The following is a 16024-nucleotide window of genomic DNA, read 5'->3' as shown; positions in this document are numbered from 1 at the left end:
GAGTGCAGGTGACCCACAGCTCATGTGATGAGCATTTGGTACCCACACGACTGAGTGAACAACTCCCATAAACTCCTAGAGCCACTGGAGAGAAAAGTGTACCTGCAAACTTGCTTCAATGGCCTTTGGGTTTAGGTGGAAGCCAGCTTTCATTGCATATTCACAGTGGCCTAAGCTTTCCAAAGCTATTTTATATGCCTGTAAGAATCAAGATCATGCAACAGATTAGAATACGACAAAGTCCGACAAAAATAGGAACTTAAAATTTCTATAGTTGTGGGGAGTGGATCTGGAAGGAGTTAGGTAAGGAGAGTGGAGTGAATACACTGTATATATACATGAAATTCTTGAAAAATAAATACATTATGTTAAATTTTTCCTACAGTTATTGAGACTTGGGGACATGTTATTACTGTTACCTTTTTGAGTGGTCCAACTTCATGACTCTAATCTTCCCCTTTGGTGACTTTCATCTAACAGTATTGACAACACACTTACCTGCAAAGCACTGTCGATTTTTATGTTTAGCTCTTTTAGCTGGTGCTCAGGAATTGCTGCACTTTGAGAACAAAAGAGTTGTTGGACTTCGATTCCTGCCAGGCGTCCATCACAGCCTCTCTCTCTTAATCTAGATGTTGCCTATGACATAAATAGTAACCAGTAGGTAAAGAAAGGCAATTATAGTTACTAGTAAAATTCAAACAGGACCAGCAGCAACAAATCCCATACCTAAAATGAACTGCGTGAGCTGGATATACACCAGGGTTTTGGACCAGTCACACTACAAAGTCAGAGACTGAAACTTTACAGACTTAACTTTTGGAGATGATCTTACCATGTAACCCAGGCTGGTCTCAAACTTACAACTGGCATGCCTCAGCCTCCTACGCACTAGGATTACAAGCCTATACTGCCACCCCAGCCAAGTAACATTTCTAGGAGTTAAGCCTCTATTCTTCCAGGTCAGGATAGAAATGTTAATATTTACAAAATGCACAGAATTGCAGGAAAGAAAACTAACAGCTTTAATGCTGTCAAGCTCAAGGTTTTCAGTTTCACAAGCCATGTGTGAAACATTTAGTTCACAGGAGTTGTGCCAGCTACTATCCCAACCCTAGAGCATATAGTCTGGTACCTGCCTTCTGGAAGCTGATGCCTTATCAGCCAAAGGTGAACTTAATAACTAAAACTGCAGTAGGGAGCAGAACTGAACGTGGAATCTAGGGACCATCTCCAGTGGCCACTCCTGTACTCACCATACTCTAAAGTAAAGGATTATGAGTTCCAGGACAAATTGGGCTACAAAATAAGAACCCATCTCAGAAAATGACAATTTAGGTTGAAAATTGGAACGTGCTCAGAGTAGATGATGGTATATGAAGACACCGACAAACCCAACATCCATAGTGATCCAAGGTGAAGGAGCAGAACATTAATGAACTCCATAAAGTCTTAAAGATTAAGCAAGAAATGGCCACAAGGCAAGGCAGGAGTCTGACATGGCAGCACTTGGTATGTCATACTGAGGCATCCATATTTGACCTGAACAAAATGAGAAGCAATGATGTCTAACTTTAAAATCAGAGTGGTGAGGCAGAAATAGGAGAATGGAGTCCAGAAAGAAGTATGACCAAACTCCAAAACTAGGGAGTGACAGTCGATGGAGATAGGTGGGGTGGGTGAGCTGGTGGAATGGGGGACAGACATGATGGGAAGACTGAAAGGTCAGTCTTGGGTCTTGAATGTATGGCCTAGTGTCAGATGGCACCACTGACTCCCATAGGTATGGCACAGAGAGAAACATGTACGTGAAAAGCCAAAAATGAGCCACCTGGGGAACCTAAGAGAGGAGCAGCTTAATTCAGGGCTCTGGAGCCCATGGGAAGTGGGCTGGCATATACATCTGAAGCATCCCTCCATATAGGAGTCTAAGTCCCACACTGGGTCAAGATCCCCTCAGGAGAAGGAAACCCAACACTGAACCATAAGAAGCTGCTCTGAGGAGAGTCTAGCAAAGCAGAAGAAGAAAGGACAGCTCGAGACAAAGAAGGCAACTGTTTTCTTAACTTCAATTCTAAATGCTTATATGTATTTATTTAGTGTAGTCTGAGACAGGGCACACACGTACCACATTCTGCATGTAAAGATTGCAAGGCAGCTTTTGGGGAATCTGTTCTTTCCTTAGACACTATTACATGGAAAAAAACCATCAGGTTTCTGTGTCAACCCCTTTACCTACTGCAAAATCCTGCTAATACATAGCACATTTTATATGCCCATAGTACTTCATGATTTTTAATAAAAGGTGAAAGATTTGGCTGAGAAGAAATCAGAAAATATACGGTTTTCAGAATGAATAAAAAAGGTGAGGAAAAGACAACTTCAAAAAGTTAACTGTCCAAAGAGCAGAGAAACTGGTAGACTTTTAGGTTAGAAGCACATAAGTATTGAGAGAGAAAATACTGGGTACAATGGCAGAAGCCAGTTCCTCAAAAATGGAATTAAGATAATGCCAAGGTAAGCCCCGGACCTGTGAAAAGGGTACCTCCTCTGTTGTCATAAAAGGGAAGGGACAGATGGGATGGAGGTGAGCTGGAGAAGTGGTACTGTTCTGGCCATGCAGGAAGAAAGACTGCACCAGGAGACTCCGTTTTCACAGGTAGTGTACAGAATGGACACCCACAGGAAGCAGTGGGCAGAAGGGCACTGGATACATGGAAGTGGGCAGGGGAAAAGATCAGTGAGGTGGCACTCAAGTTTCAGAGTGTAAAGGGAATATTCTGTAGGCTGGAGCTGGAAGCAATAATGACAGAGGGCTGTGAAGCCAGATTACAGACAAAGGCCTGAACTCATGCCAGCAGGGGAAAAGGACAGTAATAAGTCCCACTTCCAACTCAACCTCTAAGTGCCACTGAGGGTCTTTCCGAGGAAATTCTTTTACATGAAAGAGAAAGCCAAACAAACAATAACAGGAAAAAGGACAGACAGCAGCACAACAGAGTATTATAACATCAGAAATGGAATATTGTGAAAACCTGAACAACTCTCTGGGAAAGAAGAAGAGATGGAAGATCAAAATTTCACTTATTTTTGTTTTGAAACATAAATATCCTAAGGTCTCATATATCCTAAGATGGCCTTGAATGCACTAAATAAGGATGGCCTTGATTGAGCTCCTGATCCTCCTGCTTCACCTCCCAAGTGCTGTGACACAGGTATTTGCCACCATGCCTGGCTTTAGGTCCATAACAAAAGGCAATACACTGCAAATTAACTGTGGGGTAATTCAAATCATCTAAGAAATAACATACATACACTCCTTAACCATACATGAAGATTATGTACTCTCTATATAAAGTAAAATAGCAAGTCTTTGTGAGGCCATCTTGGAAGGTTTTACTTTTTCTTTTTCTCACTAGCAAAGAGGTGTTAGCATGTCTGCAAGAGAACCACTGAAATGCAGCAGAAAAGGAGTGTATAGCTTTAGAGTGTTGTCTAGGCTCCTCTGCTGGACTTCAGGCTTGAGTGGTAGTACTGAGTGCCACAGTCCAGCTTAAGCTTACCTTGGGTCAGACCATAACCCAGGGGACCACTCCCACTGTGCTGCTCCCTATAGTAATCACTGTAATGCATGTTATTCAGTGTGGGCTTTGTGGGCTGCTATGAGCCTGTGAGAAATTTCTGCCTTATGACTTCAACTGCTATCTTCCTATCTCTTCCGATTAGATTATCAAGCATTGTGGCCATGGTTTAAGATATTTAGAGAGAAGGCATATATCGCTTTAATAAAAACTTTGAGAAGCAGATACAGAATTACTCATTAAAAACAACAACAAAAACCAAAACTACCAAATGGCCTCAACCCTGTATGTAATGTCAGATAGTTTTTTTGTTTTTGTTTTTGTTTTTTTTTTCCCCTCAAGACAGGGTTTCTCTGTATAGCCCTGGCTGTCTTGGAACTCATGTTGTAGACCAGGCTGGCCTCGAACTCAGAAATTTGCCTGCCTCTGCCTCCCAAGTGCTGGGATTAAAGGCACCACCACTGCCACCACCGCCACCACCACTGCCAGGCTGTCAGATAGTTTAAGTGCAGCAGGGCCACTAACAATACAGATTTAACTCTTGCTGTGTTAGCCATCACTGTGAGCTATGGGTCTCATTTCAAAGTGTCTGCAGGCCTGCAGGTCTCTATGAAGTGTGAGATCTGGCTGATGAAGAATGCAATGCTACTGGCAACTGCAGCGGCTCTGGAAACTGCCTTTGCCTCCTGCCTCCTATCTCAGGCGGAACACTGATGAGACTATGTAGTTGAGTCTTCTCAGCCTCTTCTCCTAAGGCAACAGTACCCTCCAGGTTTTTCAACATAATACTTTCCTATCAAAAGACCATACACATTTGCATGTATGTGTTAAAATGCTTACAAAACACATGCTGCCATTATGAAGACAGAACCTGATTAAAAAGCAAACCAGGGCTGAAAACAGCGCTCAGTGGTTAAGAGCATTTCCAGAGGACCCAAGTTCAATTCTCAGCAAATATTTGGTGGCTCACAACCACCTACCTATAACTTGAGTTCCAGGGGAATTGATGTCCTCTTCTGGTTGGGTTTCTCAAAGACTGTACACATGTAGTGCACTAACATATATGAAGGCGTATTTATTATTTAAAAATAAATAAGTGGAGTATAGTGATAGACACCTATAAATAACTCCAGCACTTGGGAGGCTGAGACAGAAGCATTACAAGTTTGAAGCCTGCCTGGGCTATTCAGCAAAATACTGTCTCGAAAAATAAAAGGGGGAGGAAGAGGAAGGGAAGAGACAGACTGACTTTATAAAGAGCAATTTCTTTTTTTAACTTTTTCTATGTGCGTGCCTGCATGCCTGTGTGTATAACTCATGAAAGTCAGCACAATCAGGTTCTATCACAAACACCTTCACCAATTGAACCACCTTGCCAGTTGAAAAACTATTTCTGATTTGCTAATATCCAAGTTTAAGTTCTGGGTGTAGAGAAGTCTCAACCTTCCCAATGCTACGGCCCTTTAATATAGTCCCTCATGTTGTGATGACCCCCCCAGCCATAAAATTATTTTGTTGCTACTTCATAATTGTAATTTCGCTACTGCGATAAATTATGTAAATATCTGTGGTTTTGGATAGTCTTAGGTATCTTGTAAAAGGGTCATTCAACCCCCGATAAGGACTGAGACCCTGGCTGAGAGCCACTGGACTAGAGAATACTATGCTAGAGTGGCCAGAGGAAGAACTGTATACTAGGCAGGATGCTCCATGAAAAGGTTTGAAGATGGCCGGCAGTCCACTTCTAAAGCAGGTCCTTAGCCAGAGGAGAATGCTCAATGCTCAATGGACACTGGCATGTCCCTCCCCAAATCTGATCACTATGCCATTCTACCCCACTCAAGCTTCTCTATCCACTAGTGAAGCTGTGCTGGGTAGCTTCTGATCTTAAAAAAAAAAAAAATAAAAGGCTTCATGTGTCAAATAAATTAATAGGAAAATGGCTAATATCACATGCAAAAAAAGTGATAAATGAGGACCTAAGATTAGGTCAGCTAAGCATCCTTTTCTATTCATTTTTCTGAAGTTTTGGAGTTGGCATATATAGTAATGGGTTTCATCATCGCACTTTCTTGCACCTGCCACTACAGTTTGTTCTCTCCTGTTCCCCATCTCTGCCTGCATGCCCTTGTATTCCTGTCATAAGTATCATTTGACTTTCTTCCTTCCTCCTGCCCAAGATCTCTTCCTTCCTTATCATGGCCCCCTTTCATCACAAACACGCACAGAGACTATATACACAACCTACAGAAATTTAAATCTAGGCTCTGTGTACCAGAGAAAATAGTCTGTGTTCATCTTTCTGGGTCTGGCTTACTTAAGACTCTTGCTTTACAAATTTTTAATTTATGTGTGTGTTTGAAAGGGTGCCCATGCATACACAGCAGGCAGAGGCCGCCCCAGGTGTCACCCACTCCCACTCACTCACTGTCATAGTGCTCTGTAGCAGTCTCTCTGAACCTTAACATCATTTTGGTTTTTAAGGATTTTGGTGAAGTTGTTGTTGGCTATGCTGATGAACTCCAGTGATCAAGCTGGGATCCAAACTCTAGTCCTCATAGTTGCAGACCAAGAATTACAAAGATCCCAAACATATCTAAGAGAAGATGGCGACAGAAGCAGCTCAAGCTTGTAACCCAGCAGTTGGAGGACCAAAACAGAACTGCCAGCCTGGGAGTGAGAATGTATCACAAATAAACAAACAAACAAACAAACAATGGGATGGAGAGAGAGCTCGGAGATGAAAGTGTGTACTGCCCTTGCAGAAGACCTGAATTTAGTTTCTAGCATCCACAGAAGCAGCTCACGAACATCTGTAACTCCAGCTTAAAGGGATGTGGTGCTTCCCTCTGGACACCTGCACTCCCCCAGTACACAACTTAAAATAAATCTTTAAAATAAAAACAATAGCTGGAAGGTGGTGGCAAACACCTTTAATCCTAGTACTTGAGAGACAGATGACGGCAGATCTCTGAGCTCAAGGGCAGTCTGAAATAAAGTAAGCTCCAAGACATCCAGGGCTACACAGAGAGAGACTCTGCCTTGAAAAACAAAATTAACTGATTAAAAAAAAACACCTCCCCACCCCACCCCCAAACAGGGCTGAGAATGTAGCTCAGTAGGTGGGGTGTTTACATAGCATTCATGAAGTCCCAGGTTCCAATCCCAGCACCAAGTGGTGGCACATTCCTAAAACCCAGGTAATTTGTGAGGTTCATCTTGCCAAACACTCCTGTTACCTAGCCTACCTGGCTACCTGCTGAGTACTCACCCTCCTGGCCAGCTCCACTTGTGCCAGGAAATATTTGTGAACCTCAAAAAGACCACCAAGGATCCGAATCCGATGCAATTGCATTAGGGTCTCTTTATTTAAGCTCATGCTTGGGCTCCCTGCGAACTCTGACACAGCAGGAAGGTGGAGCCTAGTTTTAGGTAAGCATTTATAAAGGCAAGAAAGGGGTTATCTTGCCTAGTGCACATCTGATACACATCTGATTGGGGGGGGGGGCAATTATGGCCTTTAACATAATTGGCTGGTGCTGGGCCATAAACTCAACTTCTGCATTTTTCCTGATGGTGGTTGTTAGGAAGTGAAGTGTCAGGGGCAGGCTTGTAATCTGGAGGTGCAGATTTGCTGGGGGATGACCTGGAAGCTGTGCTAGACAGAGATCTTGTTGCAGGCAGAGTAGCCTGGAAACTGGTGCTAGGTACTAGCCTGTCAGTTAACTTGAGTTTAACCTTAGGTTAGGTTCTCTAAGATAGAGTCTGAACTCTAAAGATCTGGTCTCTTACACTGCCCCTCATTCCTGACTTAGGTGGCAGCCTTCTCCCTGACTCACCTCTTTAGACTTTCCCATACCACTCCCATTTAGAAGCAAGCTCCTTCTTTTGGGTCTAGACAACTCCTGCACCCTCTGTATCCTGTTTTTGTAAGCCTTTCTCTATAGGTATCATTTTAATGTCTGGCATAGGCCTGACATAAAGTAAGTGCTGTTAAAGACATTTGCTGTCACAAGAAGAAGCAAGCTAGCCGTGGTGGCGCATGCCTTTAATCCCAGCACTTGGAAGGCAGAGGCAGGCAGATTTCTGAGTTCAAGGCCAGCCTGGTCTACAGAGTGAGTTCCAGGACAGCCAGGGCTATACAGAGAAACCTTGTCTCAAAAAAAAAAAAAAAAAAAAAAAAAAGAAAGAAAGAAAAAGAAAAAGAAGAAGAAGCAAGCTAGTGGTAAGTTTACAACTTAATGTCTAAAGCAAGTGTCTCTCCCGGGAGCCTCTCCCAGGTCAATTACCTCAGCTGCCCCTCGCCAGGATCGTACAGCTTCCTCCAGTTCAGGTGTGTGGCCCACACCAGACAAACTGCTGTTCTTTTTTTCTGGCACAACTACCTCGGCAAAGCAAGAGTGAGCCACCGGCTGGACTTTCTGCAAGGCGTGGGTCAAAAACTGGAAATGGACTTGCACCACTGTCAAGAAACATCGCCCCAACACCTGTGAAAACAAAAGAGCCAGGGGATTTTAGGCTGTGGGATGCTCATGGATTAGTGCAGTAACTCCTCAACTGTCAACAGACTGGCAATCATAAAAGCATGCAATGCTAGAAAGTCCCCCTGCTTTACAAGTGCCTGCCTCTTGGGCCTTGATACTAGAAATTTAGAAGTCAAACATTTCAAAGCGCTGGGTGTGGTGGCGCACGCCTTTAGTCTCAGCACTTGGGAGGCAGAGGCAGGCGGATTTCTGAGTTTCAGGCCAGTCTGATCTGCAAAGTGAGTTCCAGGACAGCCAGGGCTATACAGAGAAACCCTGTCTCAAAAAAACAAAACAAAAACAAAAACAAAAACAAAAACAAAATTTCAAAGCAAGCAGTAAGCCTCAGGTACAAGTGGGTCTCCCAACTTCCCACCACCTGACCTCACTTCCCGAGTCTAGACTCTGTCTTTGAGTTCCTGTGGGCCAGAGCCATTCATAATCTCAATTGTGGCCACAGAGTATTCAGAACGCAAAGGAAAAGTCATGGTATGTGAGTAAAAATCTGAAAGGTTGGTTTGACCTAGAAGAAAACATTCCATTGGGAATGAAACTTAAAGATACTGGTTGTTTCAGTGCTGTGCTAATATTGTTATGAATACAGTTGTCTGTTGTGTTCCTACTCATTACGAAACAAAGCTGACAGACCAGTCTTCCAAGAGTCAACAAAACATAGGAGATAATTCTATCAACAAGGCAGAAACCCACTAATCTGACACATATCAGTGGTTGGTTGGCTAGTTAATAATTCAAATAGGATCTCACTGGAACTGTCTGTCCTGGAACTCACTCTGTAGGACAGGCTGGTCTCAAACTCACAGCAATCTGCCTGCTTCTGGCTACCAAGCACTGGGATTAAATGCACATGCCTCCATGTCCAGCCAGATTTTTTTTTTTCAAACAATAAATCTGACAGATATGGTGATACATTCAGGTAATTCTAGCACTTGGAAGACTTAAGTAGGTGCATCATGAGTTCAAGACCAGCCTGGTCTACAAAGAGAGTTAGAAGCTATCCTTCCCCTGCTTCAAAACAATAATTAGCCCAAATCCCACTGCTAGTAGACAAATGTTCTAAATTGTTAAAATGTTAGATGAACATTTTAAGCCATGAAAGATTATTTGCTTGGAGACCAGGGAAGCTGTTCCTTTTCTTGCTTCCTAGTGACTTTACTTCCTCCCCCTCACCCCCTTTTTCAGGAGACAGGGTCCTGGAATTCAATCTGTAAACCAGGTTAGCCTCAAACTCAGAGATCCACCTGTCTCTGTCCCCTCTCAGTGCTAGTACTAAAGGTGTGCACCACTGCCACCTCCCCGCTCTTACTTTCTCTTTATGTTTTTGGTGGTACTGAAGTTATCCCCAGGGCCTGGAGCAGAATGAGGAAGAGCTAACGTCCTCCTTCCTTTTTATCTTTGTACAGGAGGGTCTCACTAAGTAGCTCAGGCTGGCTTTGGACTTGCAATCCCCCTGCCTCAGTCTCCTGAATTTCTTAGATTTCAGGAGTGTACAACTCCCAGTCTGGTTATCTAACTTGGGCACAGCTGTGATGTTTGTTGATTTCCTATGTTTTTCTCTAAAAAGCAGGAGAAACTGCTAGCTGAAAAAGATTCTGAGCTTGGAGAATTGAAGTTCAAAGTCTGCCTGGGCAATCTGGTGAGACCCCATCTGCTCCAACTGTCTGCATTGCTTCTCACAAAGATTTAACATCCATTAGAGTCCCTATGCTCTCATCCCATCTTGTACCTTGGAGCAGCCTAAAGGCTCAGCCACATCTAAGTCAGATGCTGCCCTTAACCATAAACCCAATCCAGCATCACACAACAGAGCTGCTTTGCTACAGAAACTGGGACAGGCCAGCTCCCAAAGTAATACCTATCCTCCCTAAATGATTTCTCCCCTGGAGAAAGCACCAGAGCAAACATGTTAATTTAAAGTTTCATCCAAAACTAGAGCAAAAAAAAAAAAAAAAAATCAAACAATAAGCTCATATTAAAGTGTCCACCCTCTAAGTGAACAGCTAAATCAAAGCTGAATTCTACCTCCTGGGTTTCCACTGCCCCTTTCCTCAGAGCTCCTCCCCACTAAGGCTATGGCTATGAAGGGTAGGGTGAGGGACACAGACCTACGAATCCAGCTAGAGACTCCTGACATGAATAAACGCCATCTGTCTAGTACCATACACACTACCAGTCGGTTTTAACTAAGCATTCAGCATGCGCTTGGTCTACACTACAGAGTTCATATGGGTTGTGTCACAAATCCCAGAACACCCCTATGAAGTCATCTCTATGTTTCAGAGAAAAAGACTAAAGCTAAACAAGTTATGAAACCAGGCACAAAGGTTATGTTACAAAACAAACAAGCAGAGCAGTCTCTTCATTCAGTGTTCAGCTTCTATGATTTTAGCAAGTATGTCCTGTTGTCTTCAACACTTTCAATACCCAAACAGACAGAGGGTGGCAGCACTGGACCAGGCACACAACAGAAATTCAGTCTTGACTGGCACCGGCTAAGGGGACCAGGAAGCTCCCTATAGCGCCAGCACAGAGGAGCCGGGTGGCTCCTCCAGGTCACACTCTCTCCCCTCTTTCTTGGCCTCTTAGCAAGCTATGGGAGAAAGAAATGGAGGGGAAGTGAAGTTGCCATGCTGCTCTGGGGTCACATTCTCACAGCTTCTGACCAATGAAAATTACTTGCTCCTTCTAATAATAAATATATAATACATGAATGCCTAATATGTACAAAGCTCAAAAACCCTGAGGGTACACAGGAAAGAGGATGAGAAAGTCCCTGTGCTCAGGAGGGTTACATCCTAATGGGGCTAAGAGACAACAAAGCCATAAATAGACACAAGGTCAGATGCAGCTGGAGAACAAGCTGCCTGGCAGGTGGTGAGGAAAAGGCTCTCTGAGGATAAACCAAGGAAGCTTCACTTCCTACTCTGAAAGGAACACACTGAGAAATGGCAGTGAAGCCTGGTATCTGGATCACAGAAGCATGGGGCTGGGGTGGGTCCTCCTAATGCACTGCTAGAGTGGTGGAGTGGAATCCTGCTGTCAGTCTGCTGTCTTTGCTCTTTATTATGTACCTGACCTTAGATGAGTCATTTAAGCTGCAGTTCTTCTCTGTAAGAACTGCCCTCTTCTTTCCCACGATGGGTAAAGCATAAACCCAATTAAGATTGTGACAAAATACACGCTGTAAATAATTAAAGGCCAACTCAACCAGTAGTTAGCCCGACTCTTGGAAACTGGTTTCAGTGACTACTTATTATAAAATGTCACCTCAAGTAACAGACACATAAACATCACCTTCTGAGAGGACAAAGCTCCTGTCTCTGCTCACCCTTTATCTCATCTCCTTTCCTGGCTCAGCTCTCAACGCCCTTAATAGACCTCACCCTCCTTGACTCAGGGATGGGCCAGTTCTTGGGGACTGTCCTCACACAGGTTTGGAAGAATGTGTCCCAGGGTCACAGACAGCTCTCTCAGCTCACAGACTCAGGGCATGTAAGGCTGCAGAACAGATTGGATAAGCTGGAGAATGGGTGAGTGGAACAGTCAAGGCCAGGTACTTAAGTATAAAATAGCATTGAAGCTCTACCAACAGCCACCACCTTAACTCATGCCAGGAGTCGCACACATGGTAAAGTAACCAATTTTACAGATGACAAAACAGGCTTAAAAAGATAAATTTGCTTAATGTCAAGTAGGTTTAAGTGAGGAATGTCTGTCTCACTCTAAAAGACATTTCTGACCACCAGGTTGCCCTGTCTGCCTGTGACAAGATCCAGGATATAAAAACAATAGTGGGTAGGTACTAAAGAGAAGACATTCTGGAAGCAGATAATCGTTAGGGAGCTACTGAAACAGAACCCTGCTTACTGGAAATTCCTGATGGCCAAGACAGGTATATCATAAGCCTGGTGCCATGGTATATGCCTGTACTCCTAGCACTCAGGAGGCTGAGACATGACATTCACAAACTCAAAATCTACATGGATTACAGAGTGAGACCAGGTCTCAAAGCAGAACCGTTGAGCACATGAACCTTCCTATTCTTATACTGTATGCACAGTATCTACCACAGTGTAGACATGGGTATAACCAGAGTCCCTCTCTTCTTGGTGTACCTGTTTGGTTGTTTAATGTTGCTGTTAATATTTTATTTTATTATTATTTATTTATTTATTTGGTTTTTCAAGACAGGGTTTCTCTGTGTAGCCCTGGCTGACCTGGAACTCACTTTGTAGACCAGGTTGGCCTCGAACTCAGAAATCCGCCTGCCTCTGCCTCCCGAGTGCTGGGATTAAAGGTGTGCACTACCATGCCCGGCTTAATATTTTATTTTTATCTGTGTGTTTGTCTACACATATATCTATACCCCATGTATATGCCTAGTGCCTGAAAAGGCCAGAAGAGGGTTTGGATCTCCTGGAACTGGAATTACAAAAAAGTATGAACTGCCATGTAGGTGCTGGGAACTGAACTCAAGTCTTCTCCAAAACCAGCCATCTCTCTACACCACTTGTATGTTTCTTGAGGCAACAACTTATCTGGACTGGCCTCACTAGTGTAGCCTCACTAGTACAAGGGTGACCTTGTACTGAGATTATAGGCCTGGGCCACCACATCCTCTTTCTTCTCAGTAAGTTTTATATCTTAAGCAGATTACAAAGGGTTCTAATTTAAGTCCATCCTGTTTGAGAACTAAGACATCCTTTCTATACCATCATAGTTGTTGAGGGTCCACCTATATGTTCTGAAATTTTGTTACAGCTATTCCTTCCTACAGCACTTTCTACCTGCTTGTGAATGGAACTGTGGATGCCTAGGTCAACCTCATCTCCCAAAACAGCTTACTTTTTTTCCATATTAACACAGATGTTAGAACCCAAAAGTTCACTGCTCTGCTTAATTCCATTCAACAATTCATCTTTCTCAGATCCCCAGCAAGAACTAAGCCATTCTGTACCTGATGTATGATCAGACAAAAAGTCTCTAGAGTGAAAGCAAGTTGCCAGATTGGCTGCTTCCAATTGAAATTCCAAAGCCATTCCATCATTTCCCTCTCTCCAGTACTCATATACCTTACGCATTCCATTTGATTTTCAGTGTCCACAACCTTGTTTTGAATACAGCTTATTGTCTATATGGTAATTCCAGAGTCATTACACAATGACCCAACCCACAGACCAGACCTTGATACTGCCATCTAAATGTGTCTCGGGAGAAACAGAGAACTCAGACTACTTGAAGACTATGGAAAGTACTTATGAAAACTGCACTACAGGTTAAAAATGGGAAAAAAAACCAAGCTTACTGAAAATAGCAAACACTGACAAGCTGGTGCTGTACTGTGGGAGAATGCTTGTTGATCACTCAAGACTCAGATTTCCATCCCAAGGGTGTGGTTCCTTGATTAACAAAAAAAAACCTACAAATCTTTTTGCAGCCAGAATTTTCAATCATAGAGAAAAGCCAAGCTATACATAAGGTGGAACAACCAGAAAATGTAATAAAGTCAGCATATGCCTACAACACCACATGTTCAGACAAAAGAACATTCTGACCTGGACAAGCTGCTATATTGCCAGTAAAAACAACAGAGGGGGTTTCTGAGCTCCTGTCTGTCACATGGGCTAAGCACCATGACATGCAAAGCCTTTGACGGTGATACATCTTCACTTTTAACTGGGCAGGGCTTGGAGGGGTAGGGGTTCTGCTAAAAAGTAAACAGTACTATTCCTGAATAAATAAATAAAATACTTTGGGTATTTTAGTAAAATCTAGATGTTATTATATGTTGTTTTGATGTTCTTTTCCCAAAATAAATTATACTAAAAATATATTGCCAGGCTGGGATTATGGGTCAATAGTACAGCACCTGTCTTTGCATGCATAGGGTCCTGAATCTAACTTACTGCCATGTTATATGTGCTAAATATGTAAGAAATCTATCTTGTTCTTATTTTTGAGACAGGGTCTCACAATGTAGCCCTGGCTGGCCTCATATTCAGACATAAAGAGATCAGTTTGCCTCTGCTTTCTCAAACACTGGGATTAAAGGTTTGTTCTAGTACACCTAGCCATTTTTTCAAGATTTAAAAAAAAACTATATGCATATGTTGTGTGTCCATAGAAGTATAGGTACCCATAGAGTCCAAACGATCCCTTATAGCTAGAGTTACATACAGGTGGTTGTAAGGCACCCAACATGGATGCAGGGAAGCCAAACTCAGATCCTCCTCAAGAACAATACTTGCTCTTAACCTCAGAGCCATCTCGCCAACCTCACAAGAACTCATGTTTCAGCTTCATTGCAATAAATCTTAATACAACTTAAAAAAAAAAAAGATTATCCAGGGAAAGGCTACAAAAGGTAAGTATCTAAATTCACATTAATTATGGTAAATCAAAGACAACATCTGTTCTTAAACTCTTTCCCCACTTCAGATGCAAATTTTCTCCATAACCATATGGGGCAGAAATTAAAAATATATCTAAGTCACCACACATCGTGTGGCCTACAAGCCCATTAAAATTTAGGAATTTTTGTTGTTGTTGTTGTTGTTGAACTAAGTATATTTTTGTTAAAAAGTTGTCATTGCCCTTAAGAATGCTTCAAAACTAGGCATGGTAAACACCTGTAGTCTCAGCTTTTCAGGAGGCTGAGGAAAGAGAATCATTCAAATACATGAGTTTGAAGCCAGGCTGGGTTCAACAACATAAAAAAACAAAAAACCGTAACCTGAATCAGTGCTTCAGGAGCTCCCACCCCCATCTATCAGAAACACTAACGACCCCACCCCTGACCCTCATCCCCGCAGTTTCTAACTGATGATTCTCTGGTGAGTCTTGGATAGGTCAGAGAAGCCTAGCCTATCTCAGCAATGCGGAGAGGGTGAGCCTCCTCCTCTGCCTTGACTGATTTCCTTTGTCTGACATCCAACATCCAAGATACTGTACTGGCTTAAATCTCTCCTGGCTTTTCAGCTGATCCAGTTTCAGACTCCCTGGCTGCTTCCCAGTCATCTTCTGACCTCTACATGCTGGAGTACTCTAAGGCTTGCTGCTGCACCACTCACTTGCTGCATCCCTGTTTTCTAGTTTTAAATACCATCATTAACCGACAGTTCCCATATTCTGTAGCTGTGGACCTCAGCTCTCCTCTCTCAAAGTGTGTTCACCTACCTACTGAAAACCACACCTTTAACAGGTATCCCAGACCTATTATTCTAGGCGTCTCTTCCTTCAGTTTTCTCAGTCAACAGCAGTATTAGGAAGAGACCCAGGTACAGAAAGAAACCCTGGAGGGCATCTTTGATTCTCTTCTCCCTTCCTCCCCACCCCCATCTCTGCCTCTGTCAGTCTCTCTCTGACTGTCTCTGTCTCTCTCTCTGTCTCTCTGTCTGTCTCTCTCTCTCACACACACCACACACACACACACACACACACACACACACACACACACTAGCATTACATATAATTCCAGCACTTGAGAGGCAGAAGCAGACAAATCTTTTTAAGTCCAAGGCCAGCCTGATCTACTCACCCAGGAGCTACATTGAGAGATCCTATCTCAAAACAGACAGAAAAAAACCCTGAATAATGGTGTTGGGCACCTTTAATCCCAGGAGGAAGAGGCAGGCAGATCTCTGAGTCTGGGGAGAGCCTGGTCTACAGATGGAGTTCTAGATCAGCCAGGACTACACAGAGAAACCTTGCCTTGCAAAAAAACAAACCAAACCAAAGTAAATCAAACAAACAAAAACCCACACAAATGCTGCCCAAGTATAAAATCCTAATCCACAGAACCCATGCAAAAAACCAGTTGTGGTAATATCTATTGGTAACCCAGCACTACTATGGTGAGATGAGAGGGAGAGACAGAAGTTCCAAGTCAGCTAGCCTCGAGTA

General features: G+C 43.1%; 1 protein-coding gene across 1 annotated transcript in view; it reads right to left on the bottom strand.

Moving 5' to 3' along the window:
- Window positions 1-16024, bottom strand: part of Garre1 (granule associated Rac and RHOG effector 1) — a 49396-nt gene that overhangs the window by 19774 nt on the left and 13598 nt on the right. The window contains exons 2-4 of the mRNA XM_021167466.3: window positions 7871-8068; window positions 499-639; window positions 103-198 (exon numbers count right to left, since the gene is read on the bottom strand). Coding sequence (XP_021023125.1) covers window positions 103-198; window positions 499-639; window positions 7871-8068 — 435 coding nt within the window. The remainder of the gene's footprint in view (window positions 1-102; window positions 199-498; window positions 640-7870; window positions 8069-16024) is intronic.

The sequence above is a fragment of the Mus caroli genome, unplaced genomic scaffold, assembly GCF_978045245.1.
Source record: "Mus caroli unplaced genomic scaffold, Mus_caroli_1 scaffold_8, whole genome shotgun sequence".
NCBI lineage: Eukaryota > Metazoa > Chordata > Mammalia > Rodentia > Muridae > Mus > Mus caroli.
Note: the sequence above shows the minus strand (reverse complement) of the source record. Positions and strands in the feature narration are given on the sequence as shown.